Source organism: Camelina sativa, chromosome 17 (assembly GCF_030686135.1).
Source record: "Camelina sativa cultivar CO46 ecotype springtype chromosome 17, ASM3068613v1".
Taxonomy (NCBI): domain Eukaryota; kingdom Viridiplantae; phylum Streptophyta; class Magnoliopsida; order Brassicales; family Brassicaceae; genus Camelina; species Camelina sativa.
Genome location: NC_141896.1, coordinates 19,056,267 through 19,080,889, shown reverse-complemented (window position 1 = coordinate 19,080,889; position 24,623 = coordinate 19,056,267). Strand labels below are relative to the sequence as shown.

Below are 24,623 nucleotides of genomic sequence, written 5' to 3'. Positions count from 1 at the left end.
CGTCGTTTTGACGCAGCTCCGGTTTAGTTAAACCAGAATAAATTAATTAATTTTGGTGCAATTTCGGTTTAGTTAAACCAGATATATAGCAACGATTGAGCGACGTATTCGTTTTCATCGGATTACTCGTCATCGATATGCTGAATCACGAGGTACGCTCACCACTTGTTCGACGAAATTACTAAACCAATTTTTTTCTTCTTGACTGTATGATATCTGAGATGTGGGATGAATTTCGTATTTGGCGTCAGGTTTCGCGGAGTTTGGAGAATCGTTACAGCCTAAACCGAGAATCAGTGATGGGCGTGTGATGTGTTTCTTCTACTTAAGTGGGTACATATTGCTCTTTTACTGCTTTTGTAGGTTTTGTTTGCTAAGAATGTGATGTTGATGTGTGTTGCTCAGTTTTCGCCTCTCCTAGGTTAAAAGTTAACGAGGGATGTCTCTGTAGCCTATAATTTTGATCTGTATACTAGACTAGACCTTATGCTTATGCTTAAGACTCAGTTAAAGGCAATTCATAGAATAGAACCGATGACCTCTCGCATCCAAAACAAGAATTTATACCCTTGACTTGTCTAAATTGCTCTGTTGTTGATGTAATTTGGTTCATGCGTGCTGGTTAATGTTGACGAAGGAATGATGTTTTTCACTGTCAATTTAAACCAAATACTTGTCCTACTGAAGGGTCTGTACTTGATGAATCTGGAAACTTATTGTTGGCGTAAACTCAATCCTGTTTTATTTCTGATTCTTGAGCTGTTACTGACACCTATCAGCTGAATTTTTCTGGTGGATTGTTTGTGACTCGATGTTTGGTAGAGTTTTAGGTTAATCAACATTGTTCAAATGATTTATGTGATCTTTAAAACATCCTGTAGCAAGAACGAGTTTATATGCCATATGTCTGAGCTAGCATTCAGAACATATTTTTTTTATGAAAAGTCAAAGGGGTGTTCCTAGAATCAAATTTTTTCTTTTTCGTTGAGAGACTTGTTGTTTCACTTTGCTTTATGAAGTTTACTAGGTAAAATATCCATTGATCGGAAGTGATATCAGTATGTTCTTATATTCCATTGCATTAAGCACTTATAAATGAAACTTTATTGGCCTTTCGTTTTTATTTTTTTTCTTGCTAAAATGAAAGGGTAATATATGATCCTTAGCTGGAAGAAGATTTGCCAAAAACATCTAGGAGTCAATAAAAATTCTGATATTTGATTCAGTTTTCTGCTGGAATATCAGACCCTCTATTAAAAAAAGCCAGTGGGGCATTCCGAGAATCGAACTCGGGACCTCTCGCACCCAAAGCGAGAATCATACCACTAGACCAAATGCCCTGTTTTTATTATGTTGTTCAGTTAGTACCTCCTAGTAGCATTCTTTCTTATTTTAGAGATGTGTTGCACTTTGCTTTTCCGGTAGATACTTCATCAAAATTCTTTTCTGTTGTCACAGCTCATTCGTTGTGATCTGGCTGCTACAAAACATGATGGTCCTCAGTATGTGAAGATTACTGGTTATGATTTATTGATTGGATGTGAAAGAGCGGTATGTTCTTCTTTTCCTTTACATTTTGCACTTTATAATTTTATTAAGTATATATGGTTCTTACTAGGATCAAGATCTGTGACAGAACTAGGACTATATAAAGATCTGATTTTCTAAGCAATTCTCTGCTTGAATTTTGACCATCTACTTCAAAAAGTTAAAGGGGCATTCCGAGAATCGAACTCGGGACCTCTCGCACCCAAAGCGAGAATCATACCACTAGACCAAATGCCCTGTTGTTTTATATGTTGTTCAGTTACTGCCTCCTCTTAGCATTCTCTCTTTTCTTTCCGGTTGATAATTAATCGAAATTCTTTTTCTGTTTAGTAGAGCTCATACTTGGTGAATCTAGCTGCTTAAAAAACGTGGTGGACCTCCCTATATGAAGGTTACTGGTTAAAAAGATTTACTGATTGGACGTGAAAGAGAGGTAAGTTGTCTTTTCCTTTACATTTATCACTTCTCTTGCTGAAATGAAAGGGTAATTAGATCTGCGGTAAAACTAAGACTAGATAAACTATGCAATTTTCTTCTTGAATTTCGATCAATCTACTTAAAAAAAGTCAATGGGGCATTCCGAGAATCGAACTCGGGACCTCTCGCACCCAAAGCGAGAATCATACCACTAGACCAAATGCCCTGTTGTTAAGCATTTTAGTTGAATCGTTGAAGATTTGGTCAGATTTTGACCCCATTCTCTTAGTTGACTTTTACAAATATATATTTTAGTCTTAGTAGCATGTTCTAGATCTAATCTATTAACTTTTTATGAAATGATCATTTGCAGTTTTGTTTGAATCACTGGTTTGTATTGAAACTCTGTATGGAAAAACTCCAGAAATATATTGGTCCAACTGTTTAGTTTCTTCTACGAAAAATCATTAGAAGAGTTAGTCATGTGATCTTGTTTGCCTTAAAATGTGACCGATCATGTTGCTATATCAAATGCTTAGGTTATTGACTTACTCTGTAGACATTACACCCGTACTATTGCTGAAGTTTTAGTTATATACTCATAGTTGAAAGGCTGAATGTGATCTGTGACAAACGAGGGACCAAATACAAATTTATATGCAAGAATTTAGACTGGAACTTACAACATATGGTTTAAAAATGCCCTGTTGTTAATATAAATCAGAGCATTGAATACAAACTTTAGCATCTTTGGGGACAAAAGTGTTCAGTCCAACACAAACTCCCGTAGAAGTGGAAGATGTGTTTGATGCACCCTTGGAAATGTTCTGTAGTGTTCTCCTTGTTTCCATGTCATAATCCAATTCCGTTGTAGTTATGTTGTTAGCTCCTCTGAGGCATCAGTGCTTGAAAAGTATATGTTCAGGATGAGAACTGGAGATCTTAGGAAAGAGAACAATGGTGCTAAGTATCTGATTTACTTCTTTGACTATGTAAAACAATTTTAAAGATTACTGTTGCTTTTCTTTGCTTTTCCATTATATGCTTAATCACGACTCGTGAGCTTTTTCTGCAGCCCATTCTTGATGAATCTGGCAGCTTAACAAACGTAATGCTTATCAGCATGTAAACTTCACTGGCTATAACGATTCATAGATTGGACACAAAACAGCGGTATGATTTTCTTTTCCTTTGCATTATGCATATGATAGTGCACAAAATAATGAAACTCTATGGCGGTTGGGGTTTTAAAAATCTTTTGCTTAAATAAGTATTGGTTGTTAGCATTGTTAGGGTAGCATTTAGATCATATGGTTTACAAAAAAAGTCAATGGGGGCATTCCGAGAATCGAACTCGGGACCTCTCGCACCCAAAGCGAGAATCATACCACTAGACCAAATGCCCTGCTGTTTATGTTTATCCGTTTCAAGCATTATTTATGTAGTACAAGCTGTTGGCATTAGGATCTGTAGTACGAGTGGACACCCTGATGTTAGGATCTGTTTAGATTTGCGGTATCAGATGAAAATATAGTTTCTTCTTATTAATTTCATCAGTTAGTACTTAATGCTTAGTCTGGAGGCTTTGTGCTAGATGTTCTCTGCTGAACGTAACTTCTAGCTAGATTACAATTCTCAATATTTCTGGATGGAAGTTTTTCTCTTATCAGAATCTGTTGTAGGATTTCCTATTGTAGTCTATTGTGGTTCCTCTGGTTGTAATCTTATGGGATGTGTTCCCTCCATGTCGTGGCAAAGTAAAGTTAATATAAGTTTCAACTATTTTACATTTGGTTCTTGTATCTTATTGAAATGTTTTCTTGTTGAGAAATCTACAAATGTTTTTTTGTTTTCTTCAGTGCCTAATAGTAAAGTTATAGCATCAGGCTACAGGTAGCTGTTTCAGTCAGATAAACGTCTGTGCTTTTGTAGAAATTTTAAAAGGTTTCACTTTGTTGCTTGGCCAGTTCTTGATCCTCAAATTCCTGCAGAAGTTTTTGTTTTTCATTGAGATTAGTGTGTAGTACTTGTCTAATTGTTGTCGTTCAGTTTTGGAGATTCTAGTACAAGATTTTTTGTCTCATGTTTTCTGCTTGAATCTGCAGATGGGAGGTGTTTTCTATTCGAAGAGATCAAAGTTATTAGATGTGGAAGCCAAACTTTGGTGTTACAGCAGTTCCCTTAGTTAGGTTTCAGCAGTTGATCTTGAAACTTACGATGACGATGGCTCCAATTACATTTTTTAAAATTTTAATCTTTTTTATATTTGAACATGTGGCACAATTATTCTTAAAATATTATAATTTTTATCAGGATAAAACACTATGAAATATTACTATTTGTATAATGTATAATTAATAAGATAATATTCTATATCTATTTAAGAGAATACTATTATTGTTTGTATAATGTTTAATTATTTAATTTAATTGATTGTTAATTTTTAAGTGAGACATATAATATTTAAGGTATATAGTTTAATAATTCATTTTTTAATTTTTGGACACATATATAGAATTTTTTTTGCTATTAATAAGGTATTTAGGTAAAATTTCTATATAAAAATTCGATTTTGTGAATTTACCATATTTCACTTATTGCTTTTAGTGCAATTTTGTATGGACTAAAATTGTAAATAAAATTTTAAATAAATATAAAATATACTTAAAAAATGTAATATAGATTTATTGGAAAACTTCCCTGGACTCCATTGGTCCTGAACCACATACTTAAATACCAAAAAAATTTACTGTGCAGCATTCTTTAAGTCCTTAAGTAGGTCGGTTTAGAGAGGGAAGAAAGCAAGCAATATTGAGGAATCATACCCCATACTATTTTATAGGTGTCAACTCTAGGGAAGGACAATTAAAACTTATTTGTTTAAGCTTATGTAATAGTATAAGACTGGATTAGGATCCGCGAGGTAAGTTATTTGTAACAAAAAAAAATATAAGTTGTATTTGTTTGTTAAATTTTTGTTTGCTTTGTTTATTATTATAATTGTATAATAATTATTAATTTTATGGTTTAATCCATATAATACCGTGGAAGAATTTGTTTTTTACACAATATGAATTTAATCAACTTAATTAAATATATATATTTCTCTACTATCGATGGTGTTAACAAAATAATGAAATGATGTTTTAGCGTGTAGCACCAAATTAATGATATTTTAAATTTATATTAATATGACGAAACCTGTTCCGTCATATAACCCCATCCGGAGATATTTTAATTTGTAGTATATCATCTTAATTTTTAATATTTATTGTTTTTTATTATAAATATTAGATTGAGTTAGTATGATATTTCTTCATAAAAGTTTAAATATATTATTAATATTTTAAAGGTTTTATAAACTTTAACTTTTTTAATTGTTGAAATATTTATAATACTTAAACTTCTTATAAATTTTAAATATTTATATTATTTTGAAACTTTGTAAAAGTTTCAATTCTTTAAAATAAAGAACCAGAATAACTAAATGAAATTTTTAAATTTGAATGCCTGATAAATCAATTTTTCTACTCATTCATATCTAGAATCATTTTGGTCTCTTTTATAGTATGACTCTGACCTATTGTCCAAATTTTTAAACTATGTGGGATATAGTATCCATATTTTTTTTATTCATCGATTGAGTAATATATATCTATTTTTAAAAGTTTGAATTACATCATATGCACAAAAAATCACAAATTTTATTAACTAAATGTATTTTCAAAATAATTTAAATATAAATTCAAATAGAAGTAAAAGAGAATCATATATTTATATATGTTTGAATTACAGTAAAACCCCTATAGATTAATAATGTTGGGATCATGTCATTTTATTAATTTATATTGATATTGATTTATCTATAAATTAATATTTCTTATTTTATAGTGTAATAGTGTAAATTAATAATTATTAATATATATATATATATATTAATTTTAAAAATTCTTAAAAATTATGAATTGAGACAATTTTAGCAAAATATGATTAGACTTTCAAATGTTATGAATTTTGTGGTTTTAGAATTGAGTTTGTAATATTTAGAAAATATGTTTGACAATAAACTACAAAGACTATATACATATTCACTTATATACTTGACATACATAAATTCAAATTTATAAATAATAATAACAATTGTCGTATTTTAATAGCCTCAAAAGCTATCAAAATAAAAATAATGCATAAATAGAAATTGAAAACTTCAAAAAGGTTTAACTATTTCTATGACATGTTATAGAGTATTTTATATCATTATAGTTTGAATCTACAACATAACAATTGTTTTATAGATATGAGCTCTAAGAAAAAAATTCAAATTACTAAACCATATATTATTATAAAAACATACATATATATATATGATGTAAATTTACATGGTTATTAATTTATGATATTATTGGGATCATATTTCATACATGAAGATTTCAAAAAAATTATTATCTTAATATTTTATCGAATTTTGTTATTTTTTACAATGACCGATTAGGAACCAGCAAAATTTATTAATTTATAGTGTTTATTAATTTATAGAGGTTTTATTGTAGGTAGAAAGATTTTTTTATCTGTTAAAATCTTAGTTATAATTGATTTTGAAATTTTGGTAACTAATATTAAATGCATTAGTCAATGATAATTGTTGCCAAAATTTGGATTTATTTATGAAAAGTACCGCAAAAATACTAGTATAGATATACAGAAAGTAATTAAATGCTTATTACTAGCTAATAAGCCCATTCCTTGGGAAGAAAGACTTGTCTAGAATGAGAGGAGGTGACAACAGGGCATGGCTTCTTCGTGAGTCTCTTCTCTTCTAAGCTACTCACTGGTCTCTCGGGAAGAAACACTCCAGTGCCTCGTGGCTTAACTTTTGCTGCACCTGCATCCTTACTTGGCTTGTCCATGGAACCATAGTGGTTCAACGTGTACCACATTCTTGGCTTCCGATTTTGGTAGCTACCTCTTATATTCCTCTATCAATTATGTAAGACGGGTTGATTCATTATACATCCTTGACATTAAGAATAATAATAATAATAAATGTATGTTATAAGAATGGAGTTATTATAGTAAAAAAAAAATACCTGTGGCAGTGGACCTATACGATCAAGAAAGAGTTCATTTAATAGGTTTGAAGGTAAAAGAAACAATCCTTCCTCCACACCAACCACAATATCTCCTTTGCAAGACATGTTGGAACGATTTTGAAGAATACTACAAAACTCCCTCCAATGCATTAGCATATTTATATATGTTACTTAGCCCAAGATTCCATGGTGCAAACTGGTCATAAGGGTCGGATCATGTTTGTTGAACCTCTCTTGTGGAGTGGTGGTGGTGGTGGTTGCAGTTTAAGTACGTATGTGGCTTCTCTCGATGGTTTAGCTCGGCTTAAACCATAAATACCAGATTTGTGTGTAGTTGAGGAGGTGGTTATGTACATTCTTCTAACCCACCACACCAACCCGTTTGTATTATATTCCTTTTCATACGACACCTTTACCCCATATATATAGATTTTGTTAATGGTTGACCTAAAATATTCAAATTTAAATCTATGTATTTAGCTTTGCTTTGAAACAAATTGATTAATTATTGACAATCATATTGTTATATGCTTGGCAATATTCGTTTCGTCAGCGTACAGGTGTCCAATTTTGAATTATTCGGTTTATGTGATATTATTGGTTTTGATTTGGTTCGGTTTAGTTTGGGTTGTTTGGATAAGGGAAATTGAAACTAAATCGGTTTACTTGCACTTTTTGGTTTTATCTCTGAATTAGATTTTTTTGATGCGGTTTTAGTTTGATTTAAACATGTTTAACCGAGATTTGAGCAATTCTAGTTCTTCGTACAAACCAAACAGTAGGAGATAAATTCGCGTTTCTCGTGTTTTGGTTACTTACATGTTTAACAAATTGGATTTGATAATCTTTTGCATGTCTCGATCCTCTTGTTCGTGATCGCTATGCCTTCATCTTGTTGTCGTTGTTCCGAGAAGATATGAGCGTTTTCATCGGATCTAGTCGTTCGTTTTTTTGGTTGATATGCTCCTTCATGAGAGACGCCCACCACATGTTCGACGAAAGTCCTGAACCAGCTTTCTTGGCTCACAGCTATATCATATGTTCCACCTGTTACGCGGACTGATTGGAGAACCTTACTGCTACCGTGATTCAGCGGCAAAGGGGTAAGTACTTCTCTTTTCATATCATTGTCGCTGGCTCATTCTGCTTTATAGTTCCTCCTTAGTTTAGACTGTAAGCTGTTCAATGGTTTAATATTAGGGTCGAACGTATATGTTATCTGTATCTTATACTAGAGGCTACATTTACTACTGGTAGAGAAAAATCCCCTGTTATTGATAAAAATCTGTTATTGCATAATTTGATGTGTTCTTTTCATTTCCTGCAGTTTTCTCTTGAAATAATTTGGCAGCATTCGGCTAGTGACGTTCTATGGTTAATCCGCTATCTAGAAACCGTTTTCTTGCTGCACTTTTGAGCCAGTGGACGTGAAAGCCAAGGTGCATTGCAATTCTCATTCTCTTTGTTGCATTTCAGCTGTTTATACCAAAAGTATTAATCTGTAAATTGTTAGATATTGAAGGGGAGACTCATGCATTATAACCAGGTTTTGTTTCATGATAGTTATCAACTGGCATTTAAAAATAGACATCCAAAAAATTTCAGTGGGGGCATTCCGAGAATCGAACTCGGGACCTCTCGCACCCAAAGCGAGAATCATACCACTAGACCAAATGCCCTCTTGTTAATCAATCTAGTTTAAGCTTTGAACTCGTCATATTTTGATTTCGTTCTCTTAGTTGACTTGCACTAAATAAATATTTTTGTAGGAGGTTCCTAGATCTAATCTATGAAACTGGTCTGATTTTGATCCCATTCTCTTCGTTGACTTTTACAAATATATACTTTACTCTTAGTAGGATGCTCTAGATCTAATCTATTAACTTTTAATGAAGTGATCATTTGCAGTTTTGTTTGAATCACTGGTTTAAATTGAAACTCTGTATGGAAAAACTCCAGAAATATATTGGTCCAACTGTTTAAGGTTCTTCCACGAAAAATCATTAGAAGAGTTAGTCATGTGATCTTGTTTGCCTTAAAATGTGACTGATCATGTTGCTATATCAAATGCTTAGGTTATTGACTTACTCTGTAGACATTACACCCGTAATATTGCTGAAGTTTTAGTTATATTCTCATAGTTGAAAGGCTGAATGTGATTTGTGACAAACGAGGGACCAAATACAAATTTATATGCAAGAATGCAGACAACATATGGTTTTTAAAAAAGGTCAATGGGGGGCATTCCGAGAATCGAACTCGGGACCTCTCGCACCCAAAGCGAGAATCATACCACTAGACCAAATGCCCTGTTTTTATAGATTGTTTGGTTAATGCCTCCTGTTAGAATTCTCTCTTTTCTCTCAGAGATTTGTTGCTCCACATGCTTTTCCAGTAGAGATCGAAATCTTTTTCTTCTTATGCAGTTCATTCTTGGTAAATTTGTCTGGATACAATAGTTGATAGTCCTTTCTATATGAAGGTTACTGATGAAACAGCTTTGTATGTGTAAAGCGGTATGTTCTTCTTTTCCTTTGCATTTCGCACCTTCTAAAATTTCTTGTTGAAATGAAAGGGTAATATATTGTCTTACTTCTTACTTGGATCTGATTGCGATAGAACTAGGACTAAGTAAAGATTTGATTTTCTAAGCAGTTTTCTGCTTCAATTTAGATTATCTACTATAAGTTAGTCAATGGGGGCATTCTATGTTCTCTGTTCAATACGTTATCCAAAGTGTTTGCTTGCTGCACATATAAGTAAGTGTTAGTGAGATCAATAGCGCATTATGATTCGCATTCTAGTAGTTGCATTTATGCAGTTATCTGATGTTTGAATATGATATTTCCTCTCATTTTCGTTAGCTAAATTTGAAAGAAAATGCACGTACAGTTGTTGGAATGAGCTGTGGTGACTTAGGCAGTTAAGACGAGTATTTATATCATACACCCCAAAAAGTCAATGGGGCATTCCGAGAATCGAACTCGGGACCTCTCGCACCCAAAGCGAGAATCATACCACTAGACCAAATGCCCTGTTGTTTATGTAATCCATTTCGAGCATTATATCTGCTTGAATTAAAGTATCAGATGCCCTGTTGTTTATTTCGTTGTAAACATTGCGTAGGATTAGTTTGAATCATGATTTCATTGTAAACATTGCGTAGGATCAGTTTGAATCAGTATCAGATGTAACAATAATACTTAGCTCCTTGATTTCTTCAGTTAGTCCAGAACCTTTAAGCTAGATGCTCTCTGCTAAATCTATGTGCTATCCTATTTTGCAATTTTTAATCGGTAGAGTTTATTTGCTATCTATTACGTTTCTTTATAGCATTTTCTAGTGCAGTTCATCTGATAGGAATCTTATGGAATTGATAAAAGCTTTCAGTTAATTGAAAATTCTGCAGAAGTCAAAAATGTGTTTGATGCACCCTTTAAAATGTTCTCTTAATGTCTTATGTAAACATGGGAGCGGCTGGAATTTTGATCTGTTAATAAAGGATTTGTAGGAGAGAGTATATAGATGAAACAAATGTGATCCATTTCTTTGCCTAGTGACAACAACATTACATAAATTAAGGTTTTTCACTTTTTGACTACTGGAACCCTGATCCGAGCCACCTGCTTGCATTGGGCAGAGCCTTGGTCATTGTAGCCTTCAATGTTCGACAACCATTATTGTATGTGTATCTTTGCTGAGCCATAAGTTTATGCACCCTAGAACACACTAGCTAAAAAGTCAAGGGCATTCCAAGAATCAAACTCGGGACCTCTCGGGATTTTTATAATTGTTCAGTTAATGCATTCTCTCACTTCTCTAAGAAAATGGTTGCGTCCCTGTAATATTTTGTTGGAAAGGTTGCTTACAAGTCTTTTTTTTTCTGTTTCTGCAGCTCATTTATTGTGAATTAGGTAGCTCACAGAAGGGCGTGGTCCACCTTTTTACTGGCTAAAATGATTTACTGATTGAAGCAGCAGTATGTTTCTCTTTTCCATTGCATTAAGGTCTTAATAACGAAATTTTGTGGAGTTTTTTGGTTATATGCACTTGCTAATGTGAAAAGATGATAATTATCTGTGAAAATCTAGGACTAGATGATGATAGCTTTACTAAGTAATTTTCAGCTGGTTTGAGAACGTATACTCTAGCAAAAGGTCAATGGGGCATTCCGAGAATCGAACTCGGGACCTCTCGCACCCAAAGCGAGAATCATACCACTAGACCAAATGCCCAGTTAATATTGTAATTTAGCTCAACTATTTTGTTTGATGATTGATAATTTCATACTTGATGAGTCTGGATATTTTTAGTTTAGTATTTTTTAATCTATTCTAGTTCTGATGCTTTCAGCTGTTATTGTAGTGTCTTGTTTTTGTCTAGCAAATCTAAGATGAAAGCTTTTTAGTTCTATATGTTGAGGTTTGGCAAAAGTAAGTTTTACATGGAATTATTCGTAAATTAATCTTGGTGAAGTTTTAATAATATTATTTATCGTTGAAATGCTGAATGTGATCTGTGACAAACCAGGGCCGAAGAAAAATTTATATGCAGTATATATGAACTTGCATTTACGTTATATATGAGCTTGCATCTACGTTGGGCATTACAAGAATTGAACTCAGGACCTCTCCTGTTTTCTTATTATTTGAGAAAATTGTTGCTTCCATTTGCTTTTGTGGTCAATTCTTAATCACAATTCGTTTGCTGTTTCTCCAGTTGAATCTGGCTGCCTACAAAAGATGACAGCCCTCCCCCCTCTATGAAGTTTACTGAGCGGACGTGACAGCGGTATGCTCTTAGATTCCATTGTATTAAGCACTTAAAATGAAACTGTAAGGTGCCTTTGGTTTGTAATTTCTCTAGCTGAAATGAAAGGGCAATAATGGTTCTTACGTGGATCACCAGATCCAACAGAACTAGGACTAAATAAAGATCTGATTTTCTAAGCATTTTTCTGGTTGTGTTTAGGTTATCATCTTCTTCAAAAAAGTCAATGGGGGCATTCCGAGAATCGAACTCGGGACCTCTCGCACCCAAAGCGAGAATCATACCACTAGACCAAATGCCCTGTTTATATTATGATGTTCAGGTAATGCCTCCCAGTAGCATTCTCTATTTTATTTCAGAGGTTTGTTGCTTCGTTTGCTTTTCAAGTAGATTCGTAATCAAATTTCTTTCTCTGTTTCTGCAGCTCATTCTTTATAAATCTGGCTGCTCACAAAACATGATGGTTCTTTATAATAGAAGGATACTGGTTTCAATGATATATTGATTGGACGTGAAAGAGTGGTAAGTTTCTTTTCCTTGACATTTATCACTTCTCTTACTGAAATGCAAGGGTAATATGATCTGCTGTAGAACTAAGAGTAGATAAAATAAGCAATTTTCTTCTTGAGTTTTGATCAATCTATTTAAAAAAGAAGTCAAAGGGGCATTCCGAGAATCGAACTCGGGACCTCTCGCACCCAAAGCGAGAATCATACCACTAGACCAAATGCCCTGTTGTTAAGCATTCTAGTTGAAACGTTGAAGATTTGGTCAGTTTTTGATCCCATTCTCTTAGTTGACTTTTACAAATACAAATTTTAGTCTTAGTAGAATGTTCCTAGATCTAATCTATTAAATTTTGTTGAAATGATCATACGCATTTTTGTAGAAGACATTACGCCAGTAATATTGCTAAAGTTTTAGGTAAAGACTCATAGTTAAAAGGCTGAATGTGATCTGGGGGAAATGAGGGATAAAAGAGAAATTTATATGTAAGAATTTAGACTGGAACTTACAATATATGGTTTCAAAAAGGTCAACGGGGCATTCCGAGAATCGAACTCGGGACCTCTCGCACCCAAAGCGAGAATCATACCACTAGACCAAATGCCCTGTTTTTTATAGATTGTTACATGAACACATTCTACTAGCATTCTGTTTTTTCTTTACGAAAATATTTGCTTCCCTTTGCTTTCATTGATTGCTTATTCAGGATTTTTATGCTGTTTCTGAAGGTCAATCTTTGGCAGCTTACAAAATGTGTCTGTCATGACTGTATGAATTTTACTGGCTAAAAAGACATAGATTGGACGTAAAACCGCGGTAAGTTCTTTTTCTTTGCATTGTGCAGTTAATTATGAATTTTTTAAGGTATTTTTGTTCTCTTCTTGCTAAACTGGAAGGGTAATATATGGTCTGCAGTTAGGTTAGCTGTGAAAAAATTAGGATTGAATCTTGATCTGCTAAGCAAGCTGGCATTTAGAACAGATGTTTTACAAAAAGTCATGGGTGCATTTTGAGAATTAAACTCACGACCTCTCGTACCCTAAGCGAGAATCATACCACTAGAGCCCTATTCTTAATTTAATTACACTGAATCATGTTATTGTTTGATCCTGTGGAAAAGAAATATCATGCTTCACTCTGTTTTTACAGGAAAGTTACTTTTGAGGGTCATGTTCTTGATGAAGCTGGCAACATGCAGTAAGTTTAAACTTTTCTATATTCTTATATTTGAATCTGATATTAGAATGTTCTCTTGTTTGAATAATCTAAGAAAGACATTACGTACGTTTTAGATCTAGTTCAGTTAGTTGACTTTCGGGCTTGATAGTGAAGGTGGATTGTCTTTAATTTAATGTTGATGAAATGTTAGCTGGCATTTAGAACATAATTTACAAAAAGTGAACGGGGCATTCAGAGAATTGAACTCGGGACCTCTCGCACCCTAAGCGAGAATCATACCACTAGACCAAATGCCCTGTTTCTTATGGTTTTCAGGGAAGACATTTCCTTTCCTTATCGTTTCTGAAAATAATAGTCCTATGTTTGTATCCAACTCTTTTATTTTTCGTTATTTGCGTTTGATACTTTGCTCTGTTGTTATTGTAAGGTTTCGGAGAATTTCGTGTCACAGAGCTAGTATAAGTACTGTCTCATGTTTACTAGTTGGAGCTGCAGAAGGGAGGTGTTTTCTAGTTGAAGACTAGTTCCTTTAGTACTCTCTCTCGAAAATCATTACAAGAATACCAGTAGCTGAAGTCGTAGACCTAAAGACCAGACTACGTGCCCAACTCGTTGATATCTTAAAAGCTAAGTAGTGGCGTTTCTATTTTCTAATATGCTCCTGCTCAAATTTGGTAAATCATAAATGCTCAATTGCTGAATGCTGAGGCTCATTGTTTAGGGCATGGGAAGCAAAGGTATGTTACAGTTCTGGAACATGTGATTTGATCATACCAAATTCTTAGTTACTACCTATTTTTGTTAAACGTCCTACAGGATACTCAAATAGAAGTCGATGGAAATTTAATTCCTGTTGCCTAACTTTGATATTGAAATGGATTTACTCTAGAAGTTTGGCTTTACTAATCTAATTATTTATGTCTAGTACTATACTATTAGTTGACTTTGTGGGCTTATAGTGAATGTGAATTGTCTGTAAATTAAGATTTTTGTTGAAACATAACACGAAACCACAATCTTGAATTGCTGAATGTTTGTTTATCTTTAAAAGATCTGGATAAAGGAAAATATTGTCAGCAGAAATTTAGCTCATAAGATATATAAGAAAAGATCGAAATAACATTTATAAGATTCTCTAAAGGAAATAGAATATTACATGGGCGATGATGATAATCCTGAGGCATTAAGCGGGAAAAGGGTAAATTTCAACCTGTACTATTTCAAAAGTGTAAATTCCTATCGAGACAATAGATCCGTGTGTTTTTCAACCTAAACTCTTACATAATTCAAATTTATTACCTAGATTTCGAATCATTACATGTATTCCTACATTGACTCAAACAGTGTTAGTCAACCGTTAAATATTTTGATCAATTTGACACGGAAGCGATGATGGTCAAAGTCATTGGCTCGAAACCTTAAAACGACGTTGTTTGCAATGAAAGGTTAAAACAACGTGTTTTGAATTGAGAGAAAGATCTTAATTGCAAATGACGTTTTTTGCAATGAAAGGTTAAAACGCCGTGTTTTGAATTGGGGAAAATATCTTAATTGCAAACGACATCGTTTTAAGGTTTTGAGCCCAATGACCTTGACACATCATCGCTTACATGTCAAACTGATCAAAAACATTTAACGGTTGACTAACGCTGTTTGAGTCAATATAGGAATACATGTAACGATTCGAAGTCTAGGTAGTAAATTTGAATTATGTAAGGGTTTAGGTAGAAAAACATACGGATATGTTATTTGGGTAGGAATTTACACTTTTGAAATAGTACGGGTTGAAATTTACTTTTTCCGCATTAAGCGGGACATGTACTCAACTTGACATTTGAAATGATTTGTGTAAAATTTTGCCAATTTTATGTTATTGAATCATGAATTTTAAAAAAGTCCATTAAAATCTACTGTTATTGATATGATGATATAAAAATCTTCTTTAAAATCTCCAAAACAGTTTTAGGGATTCTGGAGGATTTGTGAGGATTTGTTTAGTGAAAAATACAGAAATCCAAATCTCATGGTTCTAGGTGGGATTTAAAATTTTTTTACCATAAATCATATCAACTTCCCTAAAATCTATCAAAATTCCAAATTTCTTAAATTCCATAAAATCTTCCAAAATCATGGTTTCAATGCACCATTAAGTGATTTGTGTAAAATTTACAAATCTTATGTTATTCAATCATGAATTTTAAAAAATCTACTAAAATTTACTGTTATTGAACTAATGATTTAAAAATTTATTTAATTAAAAATACAGAAATCTAAATATCAAAGTTTTAAATGAGATTTAACAATAAATCATATCAACTTCGCTAAATCATCACAATCGTTAAAAACTTTATAAAAACTTAAACAACTTGGAATATTAGATTGAATGCAACCCTCTTAAAAAACTAGAAATACGTAAACACCAAAACATAGAACAAAAGATGATACGTATGTGAGTCAATGTGACGTACTCGAAAAGGAACCTTGTAAGCGTGAGTTAGGTTTTTTACACATTAAATTGAGGCTGTTTACATCCGAATCCGTTTTATAAATATAGGTTAAATTGTAGTGTGCTAATTTTAAGAGAGAAAAAAAAGGCATAGGTGAGTCTTCTACCCTAGTAATCCGATAAAACCAAAACCATGTCTTCCTGCAATAACTCCTCCGGCAATCTCGCGGTGGCCATTGCTCTTCTTTTTGCCGGCGCCCTATATATCTACTTCTCATCACGTTCTGTTTCTGATCCTATCTCCGATTTCCAAAACTATGTCGACTCTCTGGTAAGTAAGTTAATTGATTCGTGAGATATAGGTATGTAAGAGTAATTATAGCTAGGAAGATTTGAAATATTGAAGCGATGACAGAGAAGGATAGCGTATCCGGTGGACGAGCTAGAGGCCGTGCTAGACAGGGCTGCGACAGGAAACAACAAGACGGTGATAATAGCAATGGTGAACAAAGCCTACGTGAAGGAGGTTGGAGGAGGGACGACGATGCTGGATCTGTTTTTGGAGAGTTTTTGGGAAGGAGAGGGGACTCTGCCGCTACTAGACCATTTAGTGGTGGTGGCAGCGGATCAGACGGCTTATGATCGTTGCCGTTTCAAGAGGCTCCACTGCTATAAGATGGAGACAGAAGGGGTAGACTTGGAGGGAGAGAAAGTATACATGTCAAAAGATTTCATTGAGATGATGTGGCGAAGGACTCGCTTGCTCCTAGACGTCCTCAGCCGCGGCTACCATCTTATTTTCACGGTAAGGTCGTCTGTTCCTCGATTTTGGAACATATAACGAAACACTTAATTTGTTGCTTTAAAATAGTGTGTAAATATGTCAGGATACGGACGTGATGTGGTTAAGGAGCCCTTTGTCCCGCTTAAGCAACAACGAAAGCTTGGATATGCAAATAAGCGTGGACAGTAATAATGGCACGGGAGGACACTTGATCAACACAGGATTCTACCACGTCCGGTCCAACAACAAGACCATCTCCCTCTTCCAGAAATGGTACGACATGAGACTTGAGTGGACGGGCATGAAGGAACAGGACGTCCTTAAGAAGCTCTTGGACTCCGGCTTCTTTGACCAGCTTGGCCTCAACGTTGGCTTCCTCAACACAACCGAATTCAGTGGCTTCTGCCAAGACAGCCCTGACTTGGGCGTTGTCACCACAGTCCACGCCAACTGTTGCCGCCACATCTCTGCTAAGGTCTCTGATCTCACTCTTGTTATTGGTGATTGGAAACGCTACAAATCCTCTCGTGTCAACAGCAAGTGGAGCCCCCATGTTGAGTGTTGGCGTTCATGGAGTGACGCCCACTATATCCCCAGGCTCTGACCCTTCTTCGTTCATATAGTGAGATTACTATTTGTATACAGAACTCCAGTATCTATTAACTGCATATCGTATTTAGGTTAATCGTAGCTAGCTAGTGGAGCATTGCATGCTTCTCGTTTGACAAGTAATTAATTACAAAACATCTTTTATATGTGTGTTACAACAAGATTTTTTTTGCTCTGCCTTTTAATTATACCACCTAGCTAGCTACTTGAAATATAATTCACAGAAGATGAGAGTTCCAAATCCAATGTACAAGCACAAGTTGGTGGATAAACCAAATGAGCGAGCTCGAGACCTCGTGCACCCAAAGCGAGAATCATACCAGTGCACCAAATGCCCTGTTCTTGAAACTTAAATACATGATTTCCCTTGTGTTTTGGGGAAAACAATTGATGTAGGCGGTAAGCGGTTCATTTTCTTCAGCATACAAACGTATTTATGTACAGCCAATGTGAGTCGTAGGATATGAAAGAAAGGTACGTTGTGGATCCACTTTTTGGTTGAAACTTCAGCACTTCATTTCTGAAAGTCTTAATGGGGGAATTGTTATGCTTCTTGATGTATAGATATTTCAAAGTTTTTAGTTACATATTATATGTTGTTTACTCTATGCAGTATGCACATTATGCTAAGGTTTAAATAGTCAAAATGATTACGAGAAATTAACTAATACTAAAATATAATTATTCTCGTTTTACTGTTTAATTCAAAGAAATTAAAAACAGTAATTTCGTTATACATTATATTAATAAGAATAATCTAATATGTTTGGAAATATATATTTTGGTTACGAAAAAATCTTTGGCAAATCTAAAAAAGAAAAGGAATTGAAAAGGAGATAAAAAAAAGGGGGAAAAAAAATCTCAACTAATTTAATAAAATATGATTGTATCATAAACTAAATATTTTTTACTAAATTTTAATGGCATATTATTCATAGCAATTGAATCTAAAGAAAAGAGAAATAAAGTGCAACAAAACACAAAAGCCTAACTAATAAGTAGAAGACGATTTGTGACGTATTGAGAAAGAAACCTTAAGCACGTTAATTGGGACATTCCGAGAACGAGAAGTACATAATTGTTAAGTTGATGATTCCTAAAGTCACAATAAATAGATAAATAGGTTAATTGTTGTGTATAAAATCAAGAGAGAGAGATAGAGTACATAATGACACATGAAAGACGTGAGTCTCCTAATTCCTACTAATCAGATAAACCAAAAACATGCCTCTCTGCAATAACTTCTCCGGCAGTCTCGCCGTTGCCGTCGCTCTCCTCTTTTTCGGTGTCCTATATATCTCCAATCTTCAAAACCATGCCAACAACACTCTGGTAAGTGGATTCATAATATATTGTAATGTAGACTAAATACATAGGAGGAAGAATTGAAATATTTTTTTAATTGGTGACAGAGAAGCACCGAGTATCCGGTGGATGAGCTAGAGGCGGCGCTGGTTAGGGCAGCCGCAGGAAACAACAATACGGTTATAATAACGATGGTGAACAAAGCGTACGTGGAAGATGTCGGGAGAGGTAGGTCGATGCTGGATCTGTTTTTGGATAGCTTTTGGGAAGGAGAAGGGACTCTGCCGCTTTTGGACAACCTGATGGTAGTGGCAGCGGATCAGACTGCCTATGATCGCTGCCGTTTCAGGAGGCTTCACTGCTACAAGATGGAGACGGATGGGGTTGACTTAAAGGAAGAGAAACTATTCATGTCAAAGGATTTTATTGAGATGATGTGGCGAAGAACTTGCTTGCTCCTAGACGTTCTTCGCCGTGGCTACCATGTTATTTTCACGGTAAGATCGTCACTCGATTTTGGAACATATAATATAACAAACAAAACACTTAAATTTATTGCTCAATAATGTCAGGACACGGACGTGATGTGGCTGAGGAGTCCCTTGACTCAGCTAAACGAGAGCTTGGATATGCAAATAAGCGTGGACCGTAATGGCGTGGGAGGACACTTGATCAACACGGGATTCTACCACGTCCGATCCAACAACAAGACCATCTCCCTCTTCGAGAAATGGTACGACATGAGGCTCAACTCAACTGGCATGAAGGAACAAGACGTCCTCCAGAATCTCCTAGACTCCGGCTACTTCGACCAGCTCGGCCTCACCGTTGAATTCCTAAACACCAACGAATTCAGCGGTTTCTGCCAAGACAGCTCTGACATGAGCGCTGTGACAACCGTTCATGCCAACTGCTGCCGCCACATCCCTGCCAAGGTCTTTGATCTCACTCGTGTGCTTCGTGATTGGAAACTCTACAAAACCTCACATGTCAATAGCAAATGGAGCCCCCATGTTAAGTGCTGGCGTTCATGGAATGACTGAATCTGAATGATACCTACTATATATTACAATGCTCTGACCCTCTTCGTTTATAATACATACCAAAACATTTATGAGATTACTATACCTAATATGCTTTCAATCTTTGACTTGGACATCACTACATCAAATGTCTTAAAACGCTGTCGTTTCTTACCAACATATCTCTCTCTTCTTTGTCATTATGGAAACAGAGTTTACTGTAATTGACTCGGAAAGTTTCAATCTTTATCACAAATTCAAAGCTTTTTTATGTAAGTATGAGAATCTTCAGATTCACGTCAGTCTCACGGCGGATTCTCCCGTCGAATCACTACTCAACAATCCCGTCGAAGCAAGACGTTACGTCTCTGTCACCGGCGAGATGCATTGCGGCTGCTCTTCAAGAACACATCAATTCTCCATCCCCAAAAGCTGGGAAGAAGATACACGCAGATATTATCAAAACTGGGTTTATACCAGATTTGAACATATCCATCAAACTACTCATCCTCCATTTAAAATGCGGCTGCGTGACTTATGCACGCCAAGTGTTCGACGAATTACCCAAACCAACTTTATCGGCTTATAACTACTTGATTAGTGGGTACCTAAAGCATGGATTGGCGAAGGAGTTTATTCTACTAGTTCAACAGATGGCATACTCTGGTGAAATGGCAGATGGGTACACGCTTTCAATGGTTCTAAAGGCATCTAGTAGCTTTGGCTCGAATGTGATGAGACTGCCGCGTAGCTTATGCAAGTTGGTCCATGCCCGGATTATAAAGTTTGACGTTGAGTTAGATGATGTGTTGATTACTGCACTTGTGGATTCTTATGTGAAGAGTGGGAACCTGGAGTGTGCAAGGACTGTGTTCGAAACTATGAAAGATGAGAATGTTGTTTGCTCTACTTCAATGATCTCAGGTTACATGAACCAAGGTTTTGTGGAGGATGCGGTAGAGGTATTTAATAAAACTAAAGTGAAGGATATTGTTGTTTACAATGCTATGGTGGAAGGTTTCAGCAGATCAGTTGAAACTGCTAAGAGATCAGTTGACATGTATATTTCTATGCAACGAGCTGGTTTCCATCCGAATATTTCAACTTTTGCTAGCGTGATTGGGGCATGTTCGGTTTTGACATCCCATGAAGTTGGTCAGCAAGTGCACGCTCAGATTATGAAGAGTGGAGTCTATACACATATCAAAATGGGGAGCTCTTTGTTAGACATGTATGCCAAGTGCGGAGGGATCGATGATGCAAGAAGAGTCTTTGATCAGATGATAGAGAAGAACGTGTTTTCGTGGACTTCGATGATTGATGGATATGGAAAAAATGGAAACCCTGAGGAAGCACTCCAACTCTTCACTAGGATGAAGGAGTTTCGTGTAGAACCCAATTATGTAACGTTTCTTGGAGCTCTCTCTGCTTGTTCACATTCTGGTTTAGTTGACAAAGGTTATGAAATATTTGAGAGCATGCAGAAAGATTATTTCTTGAAACCGAAGATGGAACACTATGCTTGCATGGTTGATCTCATGGGACGAGCTGGAGAATTGACTAAAGCTTTTGAATTTGTTAGGACGATGCCGGAAAGGCATAATTCAGATGTTTGGGCAGCTCTTCTCAGTTCTTGTAATTTGCATGGTAATGTTGACCTCGCAAGCATAGCTGCGAGTGAGCTTTTCAAACTGAATGCTGACAAAAGACCTGGAGCTTATTTGGCATTATCCAATGTATACGCTTCTAATGATAGATGGGACAATGTGAGCAAGATCCGAGAGGTGATGAAAGCAAGAAAGATATCTAAAAATATTGGTCGTAGTTGGACCAGCCAAGATTGATTGAAGGTACTTGAATAAGAGTCTCAGATTTATCATGTTTTTGGGATTGGTCCATTCATAGAAGATTGATTGGAGATGAGACTTTTTGCCTCAAGAGGGTTTTACACATATAGTAATGATTCTCTTATTCATGCTCTTCAAATCAAATACAGTGAGCTCAAAAACATTTGTTCAGTGATGAAACCGCAATTTATACATAGCTGATGATTTTGTGATTGTGTTTTTGGTTTATTGTGCGTACATAGAGTTCGTTTTTTTGGTGATCAAGACAGAGCAATTTCACCTTTGTGGAACCTGTCCATGGCCTCCTTAAACTCAGGCATTGCAGATTCGCGCAGGTTCACCAGAACCTTAAATCCACTGTCCTTGCTTCCAGCTGCAGCATCAGCAGAATATGGCAAGAAGAAACATGGTTCCATGCTTCCAAGCAACTTGTTTGACAGTGGCAAAACTGTCACGGGTCCTCCCCATCCGAAATCAATCGTGGAATGCCCTAGGTATCTCCAGTCTGTGAATCCAGTCACTCCTGTTTTACATTATCCAAACATGAAAACCGAAAAAAGCTTAAACTTTGTTTTGAGTTTTCCTTAATTTCCAAAAGAAAAAAATGTCCTTGTATGTTCTCTACCTGAACCGGCATTGATTCCATCTTTGTGATGCAGCTCTTGGAAGTCGATAAAGGAGCGTACGTATTCATCACTCGCATTGGATTTGCTCTGTTTTATGAGCTCTGCGGTTTTCCAAATTGGTTGCTCTATGAGCTCTCCAGCTTTGATCTGAGCATACATTGGCACACATCCGTTTCCCCAGTAACCTTTAAGCAAAGGTGGATTCATCAATCTTCTAATATTTATCGCATACACATACTTCACATTCTCGTCTCCCCCAGTCTTTGCTGCTCTTACCCTGAACAGTTCAAAAATTTCTTGTTTTCAAATCAAACATTTCAAGAACTTTGATTAAACAAACATTTCAAAACGATTGTGTTACTTACTTGGCACGCCAAATGTAAGCACCTAGAGCTTCAAATGTAGTGAAATTCAAACCCGATTTCTCAAGTAATTGCGCCTTGAACCGGTCCAAAGACTCGTCGGTCACAAAGAAACACTCTCGTTTAACGTCTCCAATGGCTTGTCCGTACGGATCAAAGTCCTTATCCAGACTCAAGAAGTCACGAACCGGAGCTCCAACCCAAGGTTTCTCCCTTGGACCAAGTAAACGTGCTCTGTCCCAAACAGGTTCAATCGAGATCTTAGTCGCTCCACGAGCTATTTCCGCCATAGCATTGAAGAACAGACTCGCACCTAACCCGTCACAGATGGCATGGTGAATCGCCGCTCCTAAAACCCAACCACCACACTGAAACATCGTGACTTGGAGTATACAAGGATTAACCATTCCCTCTTCCCGGGTCGGATCCGGTACCAATCTCTCGACGAAACCCGGATCAGGTCCATCCAAATGCCCAACGGACTCGAGCGTACAGTTAACAGTAGCGTTGACTATAGGCACGCTTTGACCAGCGGTGCAGTATAGTTCAAAGCGATCATCGGAGGCAGAACGACGGAGAGTTCCCGCGAGAGGGTAATAGTGAACGAGAGCTGTGGCTAGAGAGGCGGATACAACGGCGGAGGGGGATTTTCCGACGACGGTGGAAGAGGAGGAGGAGGAGTAGACGCGGAGGTAACGGAAGCTGACGTGGAGGTTGTTATCGTTATCGAGATGAGAGAGAGAGAGTGTTTGGTCGTTGGGGAGTGGTTGGTGGGAAGGTTGAACGAGGGTTGTTTCGGTAATTTCAAGTGTCGCCATACCTTTGATAATAAAAAAGATTGGTGTCGTGGTGTGTGTATGGTATGGGTCTTTGCTCTGGTTCGTTTTGGGGTCCAAATTTATACTTAAAGTATCGATTAGAAAAGGCAAATTCAATGCCTTGAGGACAGCTCACGGTGGTAGGCTTCACCAACTACCAAACAGTCAAGTCCCATGTCCAATTTGGTGTTAACAGTTTTCAAACATAACAATTTTGAAGTTTCTTACTCATACCATACTTGTCTTCACTGTTTTTTTGTATGAGTCTTTTCAGATCATACTTGTCTTGTTGTCTTCACTGTTTTTTTTTTCTCCTCCACAAGATTAGTATTTTTTTTTCTTTTTGCTTTCGTTAATTAAGGAGATAAAGTTGTGGTTGAAAAAGAGAGTAACTGCATGCAAGAGATATCAAAAAAAAAAAAAAAAGTGAACTAGAATGCAGCTTCAATAATTCAATTGGTGAAAAGAATAATTTTAATCTGTCTGATTTTGGGAATAAAACGATGGCTAGTGAACAAAAAATTGTTGGTAAGAAACAATAAAATAAATTAGAAGTCGAGAAGTAGATATAGTTGGTGGAACTAAAATGGTTCTGGTTCATTAGTAAAACACAAGTTGTATGGTGCCACTAAACCTTTTTTTTTATAGTCACTTGACTGGTGCTGATTCCAACATAATTTAAATAAATTTCGGTTAGATCAGTATTGTCATGTGTATTATACTCCTATTTTGGAATTAGATCGAAATTTTAGTTGGAATGATAATCAAATGTGAGATTTCTTGAAAATTGTAGAGGCTTCAAGGTCGAATAGGATTTTATTCGAAAATAGATTTTCACATTCATAAGATTTCCATAAAACTTGGCAACTCCAAGCCTCAAAACATATTTCCTTATGTGACATATGTCACATACATAATCCCCTCAATCATAATGACTTGACACCAAATTATCTCCTTACTTCGTCACTAACAGTTTCTAGTTACAAAAGGTATTTAAAACAAGCATCACTGCTAACAAAAAAAAAAAACAAATAAACATCACTGTTAACAGCGTATATGTTTATGTGTTCCAACAAGCAATTCCATTTGTCTAAAAACACAGAAACAAAATAAATGCGAACCTGTTAAGAGAACTGCCCTTTTTCATATATTTTTTCGTCTAATTCTAGCAACACAATTTTTTTTTTGTTTTATAAAAAATTTGGAGTGTTATGACTTATGAACTAATATATTAACGATCATACTAATATAGCTTCGGTATATTAGTTCATGTTTTATGTTGACATTATTATA

The 24,623-nt window shown here is 35.6% G+C and overlaps 5 protein-coding genes, 2 long non-coding RNA genes and 12 other non-coding genes across 26 annotated transcripts; 5 read left to right on the top strand and 14 right to left on the bottom strand.

Moving 5' to 3' along the window:
- Positions 1 to 40: 40 nt before the first annotated feature.
- On the top strand, positions 41 to 4,344 carry LOC104757223 (uncharacterized). Of its 4 annotated transcripts, none has more exons than XR_015587774.1 (6): positions 41 to 152; positions 252 to 329; positions 1,459 to 1,551; positions 1,879 to 1,981; positions 3,041 to 3,138; positions 4,071 to 4,344. It is a non-coding gene; the product is annotated as an uncharacterized LOC104757223 (long non-coding RNA). The 4 variants fall into 4 exon arrangements; XR_015587773.1 differs by having other exon boundaries at positions 252 to 333; positions 1,882 to 2,957; XR_002036294.2 differs by having other exon boundaries at positions 252 to 333.
- On the bottom strand, positions 1,269 to 1,340 carry TRNAP-UGG (transfer RNA proline (anticodon UGG)). Its single transcript has one exon. It is a non-coding gene; the product is annotated as a tRNA-Pro (tRNA).
- Positions 1,714 to 1,785, bottom strand: TRNAP-UGG (transfer RNA proline (anticodon UGG)). Its single transcript has one exon. It is a non-coding gene; the product is annotated as a tRNA-Pro (tRNA).
- Positions 2,120 to 2,191, bottom strand: TRNAP-UGG (transfer RNA proline (anticodon UGG)). The gene has a single exon. It is a non-coding gene; the product is annotated as a tRNA-Pro (tRNA).
- TRNAP-UGG (transfer RNA proline (anticodon UGG)) lies at positions 3,299 to 3,370 on the bottom strand. The gene has a single exon. It is a non-coding gene; the product is annotated as a tRNA-Pro (tRNA).
- Positions 4,345 to 6,604: 2,260 nt separating the features above from the next.
- LOC104757221 (uncharacterized) lies at positions 6,605 to 7,322 on the bottom strand. The gene is made up of 2 exons (XM_010479948.2): positions 7,053 to 7,322; positions 6,605 to 6,941 (listed from the first exon to the last, which is right to left on the bottom strand). Exons 1-2 carry the CDS (start codon positions 7,209 to 7,211, stop codon positions 6,693 to 6,695), a joined length of 408 nt encoding a protein of 135 aa, XP_010478250.2. The 5' UTR covers positions 7,212 to 7,322; the 3' UTR covers positions 6,605 to 6,692.
- A 348-nt stretch (positions 7,323 to 7,670) lies between these two features.
- LOC104757220 (uncharacterized) lies at positions 7,671 to 14,561 on the top strand. 5 transcript variants are annotated; one of them, XR_015587769.1, is made up of 9 exons: positions 7,671 to 8,158; positions 8,383 to 8,494; positions 10,951 to 11,034; positions 11,775 to 11,846; positions 12,027 to 12,147; positions 12,250 to 12,347; positions 13,061 to 13,148; positions 13,482 to 13,529; positions 13,939 to 14,561. It is a non-coding gene; the product is annotated as an uncharacterized LOC104757220 (long non-coding RNA). The 5 variants fall into 5 exon arrangements; XR_015587770.1 differs by having other exon boundaries at positions 7,802 to 8,158; positions 10,951 to 11,062; positions 13,939 to 14,422; XR_015587772.1 differs by having other exon boundaries at positions 7,802 to 8,158; positions 10,951 to 11,062; positions 13,702 to 14,422.
- On the bottom strand, positions 8,663 to 8,734 carry TRNAP-UGG (transfer RNA proline (anticodon UGG)). The gene has a single exon. It is a non-coding gene; the product is annotated as a tRNA-Pro (tRNA).
- On the bottom strand, positions 9,294 to 9,365 carry TRNAP-UGG (transfer RNA proline (anticodon UGG)). The gene has a single exon. It is a non-coding gene; the product is annotated as a tRNA-Pro (tRNA).
- Positions 10,019 to 10,090, bottom strand: TRNAP-UGG (transfer RNA proline (anticodon UGG)). Its single transcript has one exon. It is a non-coding gene; the product is annotated as a tRNA-Pro (tRNA).
- Positions 11,219 to 11,290, bottom strand: TRNAP-UGG (transfer RNA proline (anticodon UGG)). Its single transcript has one exon. It is a non-coding gene; the product is annotated as a tRNA-Pro (tRNA).
- Positions 12,055 to 12,126, bottom strand: TRNAP-UGG (transfer RNA proline (anticodon UGG)). The gene has a single exon. It is a non-coding gene; the product is annotated as a tRNA-Pro (tRNA).
- Positions 12,487 to 12,558, bottom strand: TRNAP-UGG (transfer RNA proline (anticodon UGG)). Its single transcript has one exon. It is a non-coding gene; the product is annotated as a tRNA-Pro (tRNA).
- TRNAP-UGG (transfer RNA proline (anticodon UGG)) lies at positions 12,867 to 12,938 on the bottom strand. Its single transcript has one exon. It is a non-coding gene; the product is annotated as a tRNA-Pro (tRNA).
- TRNAP-AGG (transfer RNA proline (anticodon AGG)) lies at positions 13,736 to 13,807 on the bottom strand. The gene has a single exon. It is a non-coding gene; the product is annotated as a tRNA-Pro (tRNA).
- A 1,287-nt stretch (positions 14,562 to 15,848) lies between the features above and the next one.
- Positions 15,849 to 17,521, top strand: LOC104757219 (uncharacterized protein At1g28695-like). The gene is made up of 3 exons (XM_010479947.3): positions 15,849 to 16,288; positions 16,373 to 16,762; positions 16,845 to 17,521. The coding sequence occupies exons 1-3, from the start codon at positions 16,151 to 16,153 to the stop codon at positions 17,343 to 17,345; spliced, it is 1,029 nt and encodes a 342-aa protein (XP_010478249.2). The 5' UTR covers positions 15,849 to 16,150; the 3' UTR covers positions 17,346 to 17,521.
- Positions 17,522 to 18,299: 778 nt separating this feature from the next.
- LOC104757217 (uncharacterized protein At1g28695-like) lies at positions 18,300 to 19,826 on the top strand. The gene is made up of 3 exons (XM_010479946.3): positions 18,300 to 18,682; positions 18,763 to 19,152; positions 19,228 to 19,826. Exons 1-3 carry the CDS (start codon positions 18,575 to 18,577, stop codon positions 19,696 to 19,698), a joined length of 969 nt encoding a protein of 322 aa, XP_010478248.2. The 5' UTR covers positions 18,300 to 18,574; the 3' UTR covers positions 19,699 to 19,826.
- Positions 19,827 to 19,919: 93 nt separating this feature from the next.
- LOC104757215 (pentatricopeptide repeat-containing protein At1g28690, mitochondrial) lies at positions 19,920 to 22,579 on the top strand. Its single transcript, XM_087497334.1, has 2 exons — positions 19,920 to 22,018; positions 22,184 to 22,579. The coding sequence occupies exon 1, from the start codon at positions 19,956 to 19,958 to the stop codon at positions 21,519 to 21,521; it is 1,566 nt and encodes a 521-aa protein (XP_087353460.1). The 5' UTR covers positions 19,920 to 19,955; the 3' UTR covers positions 21,522 to 22,018; positions 22,184 to 22,579.
- LOC104757216 (tetrahydroanabasine acetyltransferase-like) lies at positions 21,630 to 23,330 on the bottom strand. Its single transcript, XM_010479945.2, has 3 exons — positions 22,516 to 23,330; positions 22,150 to 22,427; positions 21,630 to 22,047 (listed from the first exon to the last, which is right to left on the bottom strand). Exons 1-3 carry the CDS (start codon positions 23,328 to 23,330, stop codon positions 21,785 to 21,787), a joined length of 1,356 nt encoding a protein of 451 aa, XP_010478247.2. The 3' UTR covers positions 21,630 to 21,784.
- Positions 23,331 to 24,623: the final 1,293 nt, after the last annotated feature.

What these genes read in the sequence shown, in the direction of transcription:
- LOC104757216 (XM_010479945.2), bottom strand. Translation starts at nt 23,330, where the DNA reads ATGGCGACACTTGAAATTACCGAAACAACCCTCGTTCAACCTTCCCAC. An exon ending in GCTTACATTTGGCGTGCCAA is followed by an intron (nt 22,428 to 22,515) that starts GTAAGTAACACA and finishes TGAACTGTTCAG; the next exon opens with GGTAAGAGCAGCAAAGACTG. An exon ending in TGGAATCAATGCCGGTTCAG is followed by an intron (nt 22,048 to 22,149) that starts GTAGAGAACATA and finishes AATGTAAAACAG; the next exon opens with GAGTGACTGGATTCACAGAC.
- LOC104757217 (XM_010479946.3), top strand. Translation starts at nt 18,575, where the DNA reads ATGCCTCTCTGCAATAACTTCTCCGGCAGTCTCGCCGTTGCCGTCGCT. An exon ending in ACCATGCCAACAACACTCTG is followed by an intron (nt 18,683 to 18,762) that starts GTAAGTGGATTC and finishes AATTGGTGACAG; the next exon opens with AGAAGCACCGAGTATCCGGT. An exon ending in GCTACCATGTTATTTTCACG is followed by an intron (nt 19,153 to 19,227) that starts GTAAGATCGTCA and finishes CAATAATGTCAG; the next exon opens with GACACGGACGTGATGTGGCT.
- LOC104757219 (XM_010479947.3), top strand. Translation starts at nt 16,151, where the DNA reads ATGTCTTCCTGCAATAACTCCTCCGGCAATCTCGCGGTGGCCATTGCT. An exon ending in AAAACTATGTCGACTCTCTG is followed by an intron (nt 16,289 to 16,372) that starts GTAAGTAAGTTA and finishes AAGCGATGACAG; the next exon opens with AGAAGGATAGCGTATCCGGT. An exon ending in GCTACCATCTTATTTTCACG is followed by an intron (nt 16,763 to 16,844) that starts GTAAGGTCGTCT and finishes TAAATATGTCAG; the next exon opens with GATACGGACGTGATGTGGTT.
- LOC104757221 (XM_010479948.2), bottom strand. Translation starts at nt 7,211, where the DNA reads ATGCTAATGCATTGGAGGGAGTTTTGTAGTATTCTTCAAAATCGTTCC. An exon ending in GTATAGGTCCACTGCCACAG is followed by an intron (nt 6,942 to 7,052) that starts GTATTTTTTTTT and finishes CATAATTGATAG; the next exon opens with AGGAATATAAGAGGTAGCTA.
- LOC104757215 (XM_087497334.1), top strand. Translation starts at nt 19,956, where the DNA reads ATGAGAATCTTCAGATTCACGTCAGTCTCACGGCGGATTCTCCCGTCG.